This window comes from Ipomoea nil, unplaced genomic scaffold (assembly GCF_001879475.1).
Source record: "Ipomoea nil cultivar Tokyo-kokei standard unplaced genomic scaffold, Asagao_1.1 scaffold0317, whole genome shotgun sequence".
NCBI classification, from domain to species: Eukaryota; Viridiplantae; Streptophyta; class Magnoliopsida; order Solanales; family Convolvulaceae; genus Ipomoea; species Ipomoea nil.
The window spans coordinates 7,001,948-7,017,723 of record NW_017616745.1 but is presented as its reverse complement, the minus strand read 5'-3'; the positions used below and the strand labels follow the sequence as shown (position 1 = coordinate 7,017,723).

The following is a 15,776-nucleotide window of genomic DNA, read 5'->3' as shown; positions in this document are numbered from 1 at the left end:
AATTTGTTAATATTGTGTGACTGTAGTATCTGAAAAGAACTTGTAAATACAAAACAATGTAATCAATTACATATCTATTAGCATTGATTGTTCATAGTATACAAATTGTGAATTTTTAAATGGTAAATTGTGAACATTTAGTAGGTACATTGTGAACATTTGGATCGGGCCCACCTTGCTAGGTCCACAAAATAATTTGCGAAAAAATACCTAGTGGTCTAACAAAAAAAAAAAAAAAAAAAAAAAAAAAAAACAATATACTTTCATTTGTTGTTTTGTGAAAAATAAAATATTACTCGTCAAAATTTTAGTAAGAAATTTTATTGCTGTCATTGATTGTATTACCATTTTATATCATACATTAAATTTATTCCGTCATCATCCTAATCTTCCACCTATATATCTCAAATATATATAGTATCTTTCTTCATTCTCTGACGTTGGTTCTCTCGTTCCTATGTTGCTGTTAATAAAGCCGTTTAACAAGAAATGGGTTGCGGCGTGTTTGGTCATGGCAAGGGGAACTTTGTTGAATATGTTGCTTTTACTTGCTTTGTTTCAGCCATGGGAAGTCTTATTCTTGGAGTTTCAGGTATGTAAACAAATTGCAATTGACAAAAGTTCTAAAACTCTCAGCCATTGAATCTTGATAGACAGTTAAGACCAGTCCTCAGTTTTTAGAGAAGGACCATGTTCTCGTCTGATCCTACCCCTATATATGGACACCATGAATTAAAGTATATATATATTGAATTTACTTTTATATAAGCAGGTCGCCATGTATCTGTGAGTGGCATTGCAGAAAGATGGAAGGATTTGAGTGGAAGTAACAACTGGGAAGGGCTCCTTGACCCTTTGGATTCCGATCTCCGGCGGTATCTCATTCATTATGGATCAATGGTTGCGGCAGTTTACGACTCCTTCATTAACGAACCAATTTCAAAGAATGTTGGACTGTGCAGATATGCCAGGAAAAATCTTCTTAGGGAGTCTGGCCATGACAATGGCAATCCCTTCAAGTATACTCTGATCTCTTACTTCCCTTCCTACTAGCTAGCATTATATTGTTCTTTTCTTCGAGCCAAAATTACACTTTTGATCAATGAATTGTTGGTCGTTATACAATTTAATTCCTAATTTTAATTTTTTTGAAACATGAGCTGTCAAGTAGAGATGGGTTTTGTACGTGTTCATCTTTATAAAATTTCTCATCTAATGTGACTCCTAAGTAGAGCTGTCAAAGCGGACTGGTGGAGGCAAATGTTCGCCTTGCCTTAGGTCGGTGGGGTTAGGCATGGCCGCCAAAATCTTAACTTTGTAAATTTTGTAAATTTATAATTTGTAAAAAAAAAATTAAATGCTAAAATCATTTTAGATAGCCTAAACTCTAAAATTTAAATAAAGAGCATTTAAAGATAAGAAAATTTGGGGATTATCTTATGGTTTTAATTAGGCATGACCACGGTTCGGTTCGAACCGAATCGTGCACTGTTGAATCGGAACCGGAACCGGAACCAATATGATTCAGGTTAAGGTTCGAGATGAAAAGGAACCGCGTTCCAGTTCCAAACTGAAAAAAATTAAAAATTATAGCTTTATTTATTTATTTATTTTAATAAATCCGGTTAGAACCGGAACCGGACTATAAGGTTCCGGTTCCGGTTTTTCCATTTGCGGAACCGGAATCGGAACCGCGGTCACCCCTAGTTTTAATTTATTTATTTTTTTGAATGTTACTGACTCTATTACATTGTAGTATCTGTTCAAACATATTTTCTCAACCTAATGAAGCACAAAGAGTCAACAACGCCTCCATTGAGGCTCGATTTCATGACCTCCCACATGGGAGAGGTCACTACATTTTTGTATTCGTAATATTTATTTATAGCAATAATTATTTTTTAAATTTAGTACTTTGGCAATCTTGGTTGGTAGAGGCCTGCCAAACCCACAGGTTAGGCGGGACGTGCTAAAAAGTCCGTCAATAAAATGGGTCTAAAATCTCAAAGTTTGCTTCATCATTCTTTTGGCGGGCTAAGCCCATTTTAACAGCTCTACTCGTAATTTTTATCCATAACCCAGTCTGAAACGAAGTGAATGTTAACAATATGTTAATTGAAAGACAATAATATTGGGGAAACAAATGAAAGACGATTTTTTAATCAAATTTAGAAAATGAGAGACTAAATTACATAATAAAAACTCTGATTTTCTCTCTTTCCAATTTGGACAGAACTACTTTTGCACAATCAAACTAAGATGGCATAACTTGACTTTGACGAATATTTAAATTCAAACGAATTACTATTGTCTGTACGTTAGACCGAGCTTGAATTGAACAATGTTTGAATTAAGAGTTAATCAACGATTTGGTCCTTTAATTATTATCAAACTGTTAATGTAGTCTCCCAATTACTTAATCATCGATTTAGTCCCCGAAAATAATTATTTTTAGTCAATTTAGTCCCTCCGGCCGTCTTCGTCGATGGTCGGAGGGACTAAATCGACTAAAAATAATTGTTTTTGAGAACCAAATCAAGGCCGAAGGAACTAAATTGGCATAATGTTGACGTTGAAGGTATGAAGTGACGAAATACTATTATTCACCCTCAACGGTTCCAACTCCCGTAGACTATTTCATTCATCCGCTACGACCAGACGCCGTGCTGAAACAATCAAACTGGATGGGATACGTGGCGGTGGCGATGGATGACGGAAAATCCGCGCTGGGGCGGAGAGACATTCTGGTCGCTTGGAGGGGAACAGTCCAGCCGGCGGAGTGGGTAAAGAATTTCAACTTTTTGTTCGTAAAAGCGCCGTTAATATTCGGCCAATATTCCGATCCTCTCGTACACAAAGGCTTCTACGATATGTACACCGCCGTCAATCCAGATCCTGTATTAAAGGGTGTGAGTGCCAGGGATCAGGTATGATGATGTCCCATACAATATTGACTATCTACATTTCACTCTGCACAATATAATTTTTTATTCCTCAATTATATTGGCTGAAATTAAACATCATGTGAGACGAAATTGCATAATGATTAATAATTGAAAGGCAAGAAATGCAATTTACCTTATAATATATATATTTTTAGTACTATTAACTCTGTTACAAGGTTATTGGCTACCCTATAATATATATGAATAAGGAAAAATTACTTTTTTTTTTTCATCACTCAATTGTTACCTATTATGAAATGGAGTCTTTTATGGTCAGTTTGTAAAAATTCAGTTCTTCCATTATTTAAGTGTAAATGTGTAATGTTGTCAATTTGGTAAACTTTGGTTTATTTTAGGGTTTTACTTCTTTTTTTTTTTTTTTTTTTTTAAGATCTCTCCATAATCTACCCAACCCATATACCTTGTTAGTATCAAGAATCGATTCAAGTATACACTCTTACTTCCCTTGAATTCCTAGCGTTCTTTTTCTCTTGGAACGAAAATCACACTTTTAATCAATGAATTGTTGGCCGAAGTACAATTTAATTCTAGATTTTTAATTTTTTGAAACATGAGACCCTTTCTTGTTTAAAACATTTCTAATCTGATCCTTCAATTAATCGATCGTCAACATTTCATTCATTTTTAGGAATTTATGTGGGTCTTTATAAAATTTCTTACGCAATTTAACTTGCAAGTAGAACTGTTAAAGTGAGCTGGTAGGTAGCCTGCCAATAATATTGGCCTAAATTGCATAATGAATAACAATTGAGACACTCAAAATGTACTTTTCTTAAATATAATACAGATTCGTGAAGAGGTAAGCAGACTTGTGGAGAAATACAAAGACGAAGAAATGAGCATAACCCTAGCAGGACACAGCTTAGGTTCATCACTGGCAACCTTAACAGCAGTGGACCTAGTAACCAATCCAATCAACAAAGACTCACCCATTCCCGTCACAGCCTTCCTATTTGCAAGCCCAAAAGTAGGCGAACGAAAATTCAAGAACGCCGTTTCAAAGCTCGCCGCCGACAACCTTAAAATCCTCCGCCTCACCGACGCCAAAGACATCGTGCCGAGGCTGCCGCCGTTCGGAGTCCAAGTAAACACAACATTGCCGATAATATCCTACGAGCATGTGGGCATGGAGTTTCGCTTCGATGCTTCCAAATCAAACTATCTGGACGGCTTTAAGGCGAGCTGGCACACTCTGGTGACTTACTTGCATGGGGTTGATGGGTTTCAAGGGTCTCAGAGCGGGTTTAAGCTTCATGGGGATTTCGACGTTGCGCTTTTGAACAAGCATAGCGATCAGTTGAAACGCAATTACAGCCTAATTGCGCCGGCGGAATGGTATGTTGTGAAGAACACAGGGATGGTTCAGCAGGAAGATGGGAGTTGGATTCTTAATGATCATGAAGTAGATGATATATAATATTTGAAGGAAAATTATTATTTTAGTGTATGAATAAGTCTTCATGGCATTAGGCATACTTCCATGAATGTACCTAAAATGTTGGTTTATCAATAAGAAGAGCTGTTTTGTTACCAAAAAAAAAAAAAAAAAAAAAAAAAAAAAAAAAAAACTACTTGCAAAACAGCTAGCTATTATTAGCTAACTGTTATTTGCCAAAAGCACAGTGTTGTCTAGCTATTAGCTAACAGTTATTTGTCAAACGCACATATTGTGTTGTTTAGCTATTATCCAAGGGTTCAGTAGGCAGGCTTAGCTATAGTTTAGGAGGTAGTATTTGGGAGAGGAGATCAATGTTTAGTAGGCAATACGTATTTGGGAGAAGAGAGACCAAGGTTCGAATTAAACCCCGACGACAGTGGATTATGCATTGCTTGTGCGCACCGACATTTGGTCATGTCGACTGCGTCATTGAATCACCATGATTTACATCCTCCCAAATGTTCTGTCAGTTGGTGTGTGGCAATCGTTATACCGTGCACCAGGGCGCACATAGCACTGTGCGCCCCGCATCTCTCAAAACGACGTTGTTTTGTTAAGTTGTTAAAAAAAAAAAAAAAAAAAAAAAAAAAAAAAAAAAAAAAAAAACCATCTGTTTCGAATGCACATAAACTCATAACAGAATACGCATAAATTCATAACAGAATACACATAATCTAACATAAAACATAATACACATAAACTTTGAACTGAATACACATAATGGGGTTTGGTTAACATAATACACATAAACTCTTAACTGAATACACATAAACTCATAACATAATACACATAAACTTTTAACTGAATACACATAATGGGGTTTGGTTAACATAATACACATAAACTCTTAACTGAATACACATAAACTCATAACACAATACACATAAACTTTTAACTGAATACACATAATGGGGTTTGGTCTGCTCAGACGGACGGAGTGACGTCAGCAATGTGCGCCATGGTGCACGATATAAATTGTCAGTGTGTGGAGGACTCTTGGGGTTGGAGATTCAACCTTTTAGGAGAAGAAGGTATTATGATGCATAAGGAAATAAATTTATTACTTCTTCATTACTTGACGTTTGGCTTAATACTAACGGGTAGTAAAAAAATATAATTCTTTGTCTCATTTTACTGTCATGTTTATTATTTATTGGTCAAATCAATTATTTCATCTTTACTTTTTTTTTAGTATTTTTTAATTATTTTTAAATTTTTTTTGTGTGTTTAATAGTACTTTTAATATAGCTTCTAAATATATAAATTTTATATAGTAATACTAAACTTAATATAATGAAAAATTAATTTAAAAATAACTTTAGTCAAGAGGGATCAGACACATAATAAATTGGAATGAAAAGAGTAATATATAAAATAATAAATGTCAATTATTTCATAAATTTAGGTTTTCCATTTGATTCACTAATATTTTGATAGCAGAAGATTGAATTGTCTGATCTGGAAAATCCGGAAAGGTATGTATGATAATGACAATAATATTGAATGTGGAATTGAATAAATTAAAATTGAATGAAATCTCACACGCCGTAAACGCTGCTCTGGTGTACGTATAATGGCATCTATTTTGGATTTATCACTATTAGATGTTTAAAAACAACATTCTTTTTCAGTGGTGAGAAAAAATTCATAACTACTATTCAAGGGTATACAGGAGTGAATTCTGCTTTGTAACCTTAATTATCAAAGAATTACAAAAAAGTAAAGTAACATATGATTTTTTTATAGTTGATTGGTTTAACTGCTCAAATTAAACAAAGAAGACCGCCTCTACTAGGATTCAACATTCTATTTCTATTTAAATTAATGGAGATATTGAACTTGACCTAATAATTAAAACAAGCTCAAGAGGAAGTGAAATTTCGGTAAACTGGCTCAAGATAACTGGTGCCCAACCTTGGGGTCGGCCCAATTGAGGCCAAGGCGGTGTGAGCTTGGCTTGAGCCAAGGCCATATATGCCCAATAGTTATTGCGTGGACTGTGGTTCACGAAATAATCATCAATCTTATTCCTATCTGATCCATGCAAGGTAAAAGCATAAGATTGGGGGAAAGGAAAAGTGTGAGATGAGTCTTTTCTCCTAAAAGACATATCCATTTATTAATTGTGATGGTAATGATGGTCTTGTTAGGATCAATCGCTTACCACTTACGCCAAAAGCTATAGCTACTAGTGAGGATGCTAGACTTGACTCTTTTAATCTCCGTGACCTAGCTCTGATATCATACTTATTAGGACCAAGCGCTTACTACTTACGCCACAAATTATAGCCGAATGCACAACTTTATTTCCTTACTTAATAGACATCTTTGTTCGAGACATTGGGCGTTAGACTGGGCACTTTTAAACTTTTCACCCGCATTTACCGACCTCCGCCCAACAAAAAGAACAAACAAAGAAAAAAGACAATTTAGAATTAAAAAACATGACTACATTACCTGCTAGTTTATCCCGTAAGCCACGGAATGCCCGCATAGATACTATATGTAGTATGAGACAGTATAAATACCTGCGACAGCCCCAGACATGTTTCTCAAGAAAGAACAAATATTCATTGAGTACTGAGCAGTAATCCTAGCTAGCTAGAGAGCACAGGCGATGATGGAGTTAAAATGGCAGATTTTCAGAACAATCTTGACCATTATACTCTGCAGTGTCTGGGTTTCCCAAGCTACGTCTCGGGCAATCCAGGGAGCTGCTTCCATGGCGGAAAGGCACGAGCAGTGGATGGCGAGCTATGGGCGGCAATACGAGGGCGTTGCAGAGAAGGAGAAGCGTTACAGAATCTTCAAGTCTAATGTTGAGTTCATCGACATGGTGAATGGTGCTGGAAACAGGCCGTACAGGCTTGGAATCAATGGATTTGCCGACTTGACCAACGATGAGTTCCGGGCAGCTTACATCGGAGGAGCCTTCAAACCTTCTGCAGCAGCTAAGTCATCGGAAATGAACACCTTCAGATACGACGACGACATCTCCGGTGCCATTCCTCCTAGCATTGATTGGAGAAAGAAAGGTGCTGTTACACCTATACGAGGTGGTGAATGTGGTAAGTTTTTCCAGTGTTTTTATTTACTACATGTACTCCCAAATCTTACTTCTTTATAGCGGGCTCTGATAGATTATTTTTTTTCATGTGGGCCCCTGTAAAAGTGTCTACATCATTATTTTAAGTACGTAAGTAAAAGTAGGGAGTATAGAATTGGAATACATGTGTAGTATTTTTCTTAAAAGCGTACAGTAAATATTGGAAGGTACATTGTGGGTGTTGGTAACTTTAGTCAGTAGGATCATAATGAGTTACATCAGCTTAGGTTATCATAATTGACCTGTTCCAATCGAGAAGGTCATTAAATCACTCTCATGAGGGGACAAATTTGAAATATTGTTGTTACCAAGAGACTGTTTGACTTAGTGCACACTCTCAAATACTAACGGATGATTTCATAGTTACCCAAACAAAAAATTGTTTTCTCAATCCTTGACTTTGGGGATGTTAGGATTAAATGGCTCTCATGAGGAGATGAATTTGAAACATTATTGTTATCAAGCAACTATCTAAACAACTTGATGTCATTTATCCAATGCAAATTCTCATATAGTGACTAACAGTTTTCTCGTCGCTTAAAAAAATTGTTTTCCCATCCTTGACTTTGGGGAGGTGGGGATTAAATGGCTCTCAAATTTGAAACATTATTGTTGTTACCAAGCAAACTAAGTTATCCATAGTTGATGAACTCAAATTAATAAGGTTATTAAACCGTGCTCATGAAGAGACAAATTTGAATTGAAACATTGTTGTTACCAAACAACTATTGACCAACTTATAATAGAATTTTCTCCATGTATACCCTTAAATAGTAACTAATGGCTAGTCACCCTTAAATATATATGTATATATGCAGGAGCATGGACATTTCCGGCGGTTGATACAGTGGAAGCCATAACAAAGATCAAGACCGGAAAACTATACACACTCTCAGTACAGGAAATAGTGGACTGCATCAATGGCTGCAGCGATGGTTGCACCGGAGGATTCACAATCGAGGCTTTTGAATTCATCAAAAACCACGGCCTCACCACTCAATCCAACTATCCTTCTACCGGAACCAACGGCACCTGCAACGCCAAGAAGGAAGCACAGCCCGTGGCCAAAATCAGCGGCTACGAGACCGTGCCGGCCGGCGACGAAAACGCTCTGATGAAGGCCGTGGCTAAGCAGCCGGTGGCGGTTTATGTGGACGCGTCGGGGCCGGAGTTCCAGTTCTACGCAGGCGGTGTGTTCTCCGGGGATTGTGGGACGACGCTGGATCTTGGTGGGACTGTGGTTGGGTATGGAGTTAGCCATGGTGATAAGCAGGAGTATTGGGTGTTAAAGAATTCATGGGGGACGAGGTGGGGGGAGAAAGGGTACATGAGGTTGGCTAGAGGGATAAATAAAGAAGGGGGGCAATGTGGAGTGGCCATGGAAGCAACATACCCTGTTGTTTAGGTTATATATATATGTGTGTGTGTGTGTGTGTTATAATGGTTGTTTTACTTTAATACTATTAACATATGTCATGTATATGAAGTTCAAAAGACTTTATTTTAATTTTTTTGTCCAAAGGGTTTAAATTTTCATCTTTTATTTACAAAGGTGATAATTTATTTTTACAAGATTATATAACTAAGGGAATAACGTGATGTAAGGAAGATGGGGGAGTCACATTCCCTCAAAAATCTGATGTGGAAGTTATCTTTGATTTCATGGAAATGTTACATAACCCCAACCAAACATAGGAATGTTACATAATAACTAACCAAATATAACCCTTATTATCTTAGATAACTTGAACCAAACACCCCCTAAGTGTATGATAGTGCTTAAGCATAATTGACATTTCGTAAGATTGATAGGTTGAATGATACAATAGAGAATTGTGGTATAAGTTAGACTATCCCCTATACCCCAAGGTGGAGCATAAAGAAGAGGCACAGAGAACAAAGATTTGAGAGCAGAGAGCACAGCTGAGACCACAAATAAGATGTTTGGAAACCTTAAAAATGATATTTTCCCTTCTTTGATTTTCTTCTTCCTAACTTCTCTTTCAAAAAGGTTTGAGTGTGCTCTCATGGTAGCCTAGTGTAAACAAAGGCTGGCAAGTACCATATAGTTTGATGACATCTCGGTTATCATTCTAAATGGGTGGTTATAGGTTTGAACCCCCGTGATGGGGGACTTAGATTCTTTGGACTGAAAAATATTTTAAAAACTATAGAACAGATACTACATTATACAGAATCATGATTATTTAAATATAATAATAAAAAAAAGTATAAACAAAGGTTATACCATTCTTTAATAAGCTATATTAATTCCCCTCATTAATCTATTCACATTATTACTAATACCTTTGCTCTAAAAAGTAAAAACCCAGTGCCAGTATATCCTTTATAATAAATATTTATTTAAAAGCAACAGCACAACATGGGGTGGTGGTGCAGTTGGCTAGCGCGTAGGTCTCATAGCTTAGTGATCCTGAGGTCAAGAGTACGAGCCTCTCTCACCCCAATATGTGTTAACGCTACTTCATGTTTTTTTTCCCTTCGCCGTGAAGGTTCCAGTGCAAAACAAAAAAAAAAAAAGTATCCGTTGCCGGGAACCGAACCCGGGTCTCTCGGGTGAGAGCTGAGTATCCTGACCAACTAGACTACAACGGAATTCTTGCTTTTTTGTGACATCTTTAGAATATTGTGTGCTCTCATGGCCGCCTTTGTTTACACTATTCAAAGGTGATGACATTCCGATTACCATTCCAAATGGGTAGTTATAGGGTGATGACATCCCGATTACCGTCCTTGACCACAGGCAACTCCACCGTCTCCTCCCATCGCCTTCTCCTTCTCGACTCATCCTTTGACACTCTGCCATAGCATGACCAAATCGGCCACAACTAAAGCAATATGCCGACACTTTCTCCACATCAATCCTCTACCAAAATCCATTCAATTCCCCTTTACCTCCAACAATTTACACCCAAACTCGATCAATCAAAGGTTTAGAGGCATCAATTTCTACTCTAACTTTGGCCACGCTCGTCCTAGTTTGCCTGATGGTTGCCGAGTCTAAGGCTACGACATTTCCAATCGGCTCATATATTCGGTTAAGCATCTCAAAATTAAATAGATGAACAAGTAGAAAAGGCAATTGGGTCCATACCAAAGTCAATGGAGAATCTATGTTGCCTACCCCATCTGGTGTCCACTTCGCGAACCAAAATCACTTTACATCCGCCATTGCTTGACTTCGCAGCCGAACCCTCCTACAATCCTCTTCCAGAGAAAACACTTCTACGATTCAGAGATCCAACCTGCAATTCCCCTTCTAGATGCAGCACCGATCGTAGCTCCGCCCGAAGAAATTCCAGAGACGCCGCAATTCGCATGATCGGACGATTCTTTGACCGATCGCAAACATTTGGCTGTTCGCAATCTAATCTGAGTTGTCGGGGTCTTCGAATTGCTGAGATCTTCGAGGTCATCATCGAGCCCTTTCCTGTTACCATCTTCATCGCCACTGAGATCTTCAAGGTCATCGCCAAACCCTTTTGAACGAGCGTCGCGGCGATTTTGTTTGAACAACCCATCAAACGACGAGGAACAGATGATCGCGTCGTCGTCTTTGCCTTTGCTTCGATTGCACTCTCGCTTCTCAACCTCTTCGCCAGTGAGCGACCGGCAAAACAACATCGTTTATGCATAGGATCAAAAGAATATGCTGAATTGACAGAAATGCCCTCATTTAGACGGTCAACTAACGAGATAATAAACGGAGGACCAAAATTTTTATCGCCACAATAAGTGTCCATAAATTGTTCAATTTTTTTATGGAGGACTAAAACTGTCCATGCCACTATAAGTCCAGGACCAAAAAAAGGAATTAACTCTACCTTATTAAATTCCTCTGCCTGGTCCTTTTTTCTTGAAGATGAATAAGACAAAGAACAAAACATGGTTTTTAGTAAGGGTGTAAATGAACCGAGCTGCTCGGTCAAAGCTCAGTCAACTTTGAGCTCAAGCTAGATCATTACGTAATCAAGTCAAGCTTGAGCTCAAATGTTTTAGGTTCGTAGTTCGTTGAGCCGCTCGCGAGCCATATACATACATATATACATATATTTATTTATAATCGAGCCGCTCGGTCAAAGCTCAACTCGAGCTCAAGCCGGCTCATTTCTTAACCGAGCAGAGCTCGAGCTCCAATTTTTGAGTTCGTTCGAGCTCAAGCTAGAGCCTACCTATTGTTTATCGAGCTCGAGCCTTAATAAAAGTTGATACCTCTATAAGTATCAACACTTGTAAAAGAATACCAGTATTATGGATCAAATGGTATAGTTTCAACAAGTTGTGATACTTATAGTATGCAATATTAGAGGAAGTCTGGAGTCTAGAGAATGCGGATACCAGTTGTGATGCATGTTCTCTGGAGAATGCGGTTACCAGTGTAATATGCAATAAAAGAAACTTGCAAAAAAAAAAAAAACTAAGTAAACGAATTCTGCTAAGTTCCATTCATGGCTCACACAAGAATGAGTGTGTATACAAACCAACTACTACACAGCTTATATATATATTATATATATATAGGAAGGAGATTTTCTTTTTGGTATTTACAATTCCGTAAACAAAGTGAACCCATCCAATCCAAATAGCACCCAAGATAAGCTCCATTTGGCAAACACTCACCTTGTGCAAGTCGAAAATGCCACTGCCATTTGGGTAATGATCAGAGCAGGCTAGCTGACTGTCCAGATCTCTTCCATTGCTACAACCCATCACCTCATTTGGTAGAGGGTGGGCACACAATAAAAAAAAGGAAAGGCTTAAAAATCTTAACCTTTAAATTTAAAGATAGATCACTCTGTTTAAATGGAAACACCAACCAAGCAAATCGGACATGTTACCACATTATGCTCAGGTACCAACTTACATGCCACATTATTCAAATTCCCGAGGAAAAAACAAGGTGAAATATTTCCTCGTTCACAGTAAGAATACATAAAGCCAGCAATTCCCTCTTCTAAGAGGAACAACCACGCATCTCAAATAACAATCAACAAGTTCCGGTTTCCCCTTTCATAGGGGGTCCACAAGAAGCAATCTTACTATGTATGAGAAACCAAAATCAAAACCAGAAAACAATTCAATTTTACATCAACTAAACGGCACACATTTTTGTAATGTCCACGCCAATCTAACAACACAAAAGTAAAATAAACAATACAAAGGTGTTGTAATCTTACTAGTTTTTGTCATTATCTATACTCTAATTAACTTCTTTTTATAGGTAGCTACGAATAGCATACTAAAAGACACCTTGGGTAGCATACAAAAACCTGTATGCAACTTCTAACTTTTAATTGTCCAACAGAGGATTAATGCCACACAATAAAGAAACAAAGTAAAGAACTTTATTCCCTAAATACATGTAAATAGTTGGCAGACATAATTACCAACTAGTAAGCAATTGAGCATGGCGGAGATAGATGCAACCAAGTAAAAAAGAAGTCATCAACTCCTATTTCCAAAATACAAGTCAAGTACCAAAATAATATACTGAAAGCAAAACAAGCATAATATAGGAGGCAAAACATACTAGTACAAGTAACAGCTATATTAGGTAACAAAACAAAGGAAATAATCCATCAAATTGTTTGACACCAGATACAGCAAACTCTTCAAAGTAACTCCTAACTTAATACTAGCAAAGATCAACTAGAGCCACAAAGTCCACAACTTATAGGAGCAGATAGGTGAAGCAGCAACAGAGGTAGAGCAGTCCATTTATCACGTAAGATTTCAGTGTCTGCAATCAGGAAATCACCATAACCATATAAAGCATGTGCTCCCAAGAAGCTCTCAAACACCTGACAGATACGCATTTATATTTCGATCATTCAAAACCCAAGCATATAGAACAAGTTCTTGCAGGCAGAAAACAAACATTAGTAAGCCAGATCATTAAGAAAACAAACAGAAATAATACCACATTAAGAGATGAATCAAACAGAAATTGACAGTAATAGTCATGAGATATTGACAGATACATGTGCGCATATAAGAAGGGAGAGAAGAATGTAGAAATAGGATGCAAGTCACACCAGAGAGAGAGGAATGAATCAAAGAATTGAAGCAGTTGGGAAGGATCTATTAATTAAATTAAATGGAAGATAAGTTCATACAAAATAAAAATAAGAACAGAAGCTGACTGAAGAAAAGAATTAAATCAAAAAATAAGCAAAACATGAAGTTCATAATTCCTCACATATTTATAATGCATATATTTAAAAGTGGGTGGAGCAAGCAATGTAATTGTGAGAAAATGTCACATCTAAAACACAGTTCACAACGAGAGCAAGAAATGCTACCAACAAGAGACGATAACTTGTTGAGAAACTACAACCCAAGCAAGGTCAGAAAGTGCATCAACCAGGCAATGCCAACAATATGATTTAGAATCAATCAAGCATATTCCAGTGAATTACTATTTGCAACTAGAATCCATGAATTAATAGAAGTTATGAAAAGGTTACCTCAGTAGTAGGGTGGCACGCCCTGATACATACCACCAGGGGGAACCCTAGAGCCTGCCCCAGGCTGTGGTAGCTGTGAGGGATATGCAGATGGCATACCATAATTACCACCATCTGGGTAACCTCCTGAACTAGGCATTCCACCAGAGCTTGGTGGTACCCTATACATATTAGACCCAGCAGCATTGCCCATGCCACCACCAAAATCCCCAGAAGCACCCCCAACATATCCACCACTACCAGGATAGCCACTCGCACCACCAGCATAAGACCCCGGACCTTGGTTGCCATAGGCTGGTCCAGCAGGTCCACCAATCCCTGAATTCATTGGGTTCTGATGCAACATTCCTGGCTGTGGCTGTGCCTGCTGCATTCCTGGAACAGGGCCACCTGAAAAACCAGGATATGGCCCCATCCCAGTTCCAGGAATCCCATAGTTCGACCCTGGCATGGACCCAACACCCATTCTATCCTCTCCAGGCATTCCAGAATGCCCTGCATTTGGCATTCCAGGGCCACCAGGAGGTCCCATATTCGGCTGCTTTCCTTTCTTGTTATCAGTTGCTAATTTACACACCACCTGATGCCCGTCTATCATCTTCATCGGTTCAGCCAATGATCCTCTCGCCCCCTCCTCAGTCTTGTAGACAAAAAAAGCAAACCCTTTTGCCTTCCCAGTCTGCTTATCGAAACCTAATGGCCCTTCCTCAATTTCCCCGAAAGTAGAAAAGAAATTCAAGAGCCTCTCTGACGAAATCTCAAACGGAACATTCCCCACATATATTTTCCTAAGAGCAACATCGGCAGATTGCGAATTACCTGAATTCCCCGCAGCCGCAAGCTGAGTGACCGTAATACGCCCATCAATTTTCTTATTCGGTTCCTTAAGAGCCATAATAGCCGCATCAATATGCTTAAAGGTAACAAAACCATACCCTTTCGATTTCCCCGTGTTCTTATCCGTAATCACGATAGCCTCGTCAAGCTCTCCGAATATGGAAAACACCTGACGGAGCTTCTCCGTAGTGGTCTCCCAGCCGAGGCCGCGCACGAAGAGCTTACGCTGAGTCGTATCCGCATCGGCCACGGCTCGCACGGCTTCCAGAATATCCGGGTGCCGTAGCACAGCGTTGCGCAAGACTGAAATTAGCTGGTCCTTGGAGAAGGGTTCGAGTATTCTATCGGCGTCATCCGGGCTGAGAATGCCGAGCGGCGGAGGAGCACCGCCGGCGACGGCGGCTCCCATAATGTCGTTAGGGGCGGGATACGCCGCGCCATTCTCATCGGCCTTGCGTTTCTTCGTTAGATCCATGGCGGAGTTGAGGGCAGAACTTCCGAATAGTGAGAAATTGAGAATCCGTCTAGACCCTAGAAGAGTGAGAAAGCAAACCCTAAGAGAGAGAGAGAGGAGAAGAATAAGAACAAGAAGAAGAAGAAGAAGAGAATAAACCCCTAATTGGAACGAGTGGGCGATATTTTTATAGCGTTACGGAGGGAGTCTAGTTGGAAACGCTCATGAAACGACGCCGTGTGTACGTACTTTCCGGGTTCGGATATGAAACGACGCCGTGCCTTCCTTCTTTCCAAGTTCGGTTGGCGGTTTCGATTAGGACAAACGGTTTGATGTATGCAACTATGCATGTATTGATAGGTTCCAATTTTGAGAAGGTTACGGGTTTTACTTTTTAAGTCTCCAAAACGTATTGATGGGTTCAGATTTCTTTTCCTTTTTGGTTTGATAATCCAAGTTTATCATACCCAAAATGATTTAGGCCCTA

General features: G+C 38.6%; 3 protein-coding genes and 1 non-coding gene across 4 annotated transcripts; 2 read left to right on the top strand and 2 right to left on the bottom strand.

Annotated features, from left to right (window-relative positions):
* The first annotated feature begins 470 nt into the window (after window positions 1–470).
* Window positions 471–4,383, top strand: LOC109166867 (phospholipase A1-II 4-like). Its single transcript, XM_019315766.1, has 4 exons — window positions 471–592; window positions 773–1,019; window positions 2,579–2,927; window positions 3,754–4,383. The coding sequence occupies exons 1-4, from the start codon at window positions 490–492 to the stop codon at window positions 4,381–4,383; spliced, it is 1,329 nt and encodes a 442-aa protein (XP_019171311.1). The 5' UTR covers window positions 471–489.
* Window positions 4,384–7,024: 2,641 nt separating this feature from the next.
* Window positions 7,025–8,915, top strand: LOC109166859 (senescence-specific cysteine protease SAG39-like). Its single transcript, XM_019315754.1, has 2 exons — window positions 7,025–7,472; window positions 8,329–8,915. Exons 1-2 carry the CDS (start codon window positions 7,025–7,027, stop codon window positions 8,913–8,915), a joined length of 1,035 nt encoding a protein of 344 aa, XP_019171299.1.
* A 1,138-nt stretch (window positions 8,916–10,053) lies between these two features.
* On the bottom strand, window positions 10,054–10,126 carry TRNAE-CUC. The gene has a single exon. It is a non-coding gene; the product is annotated as a tRNA-Glu (tRNA).
* A 1,827-nt stretch (window positions 10,127–11,953) lies between these two features.
* On the bottom strand, window positions 11,954–15,447 carry LOC109171353 (UBP1-associated protein 2C-like). Its single transcript, XM_019320435.1, has 2 exons — window positions 13,999–15,447; window positions 11,954–13,332 (listed from the first exon to the last, which is right to left on the bottom strand). The coding sequence occupies exon 1, from the start codon at window positions 15,308–15,310 to the stop codon at window positions 14,000–14,002; it is 1,311 nt and encodes a 436-aa protein (XP_019175980.1). The 5' UTR covers window positions 15,311–15,447; the 3' UTR covers window positions 11,954–13,332; window position 13,999.
* Between the last annotated feature and the right edge of the window lie 329 nt (window positions 15,448–15,776).

What these genes read in the sequence shown, in the direction of transcription:
- LOC109166867 (XM_019315766.1), top strand. Translation starts at nt 490, where the DNA reads ATGGGTTGCGGCGTGTTTGGTCATGGCAAGGGGAACTTTGTTGAATAT. An exon ending in TCTTATTCTTGGAGTTTCAG is followed by an intron (nt 593 to 772) that starts GTATGTAAACAA and finishes TTATATAAGCAG; the next exon opens with GTCGCCATGTATCTGTGAGT. An exon ending in GTGTGAGTGCCAGGGATCAG is followed by an intron (nt 2,928 to 3,753) that starts GTATGATGATGT and finishes AATATAATACAG; the next exon opens with ATTCGTGAAGAGGTAAGCAG.
- LOC109166859 (XM_019315754.1), top strand. Translation starts at nt 7,025, where the DNA reads ATGGAGTTAAAATGGCAGATTTTCAGAACAATCTTGACCATTATACTC. An exon ending in TATACGAGGTGGTGAATGTG is followed by an intron (nt 7,473 to 8,328) that starts GTAAGTTTTTCC and finishes GTATATATGCAG; the next exon opens with GAGCATGGACATTTCCGGCG.
- LOC109171353 (XM_019320435.1), bottom strand. Translation starts at nt 15,310, where the DNA reads ATGGATCTAACGAAGAAACGCAAGGCCGATGAGAATGGCGCGGCGTAT.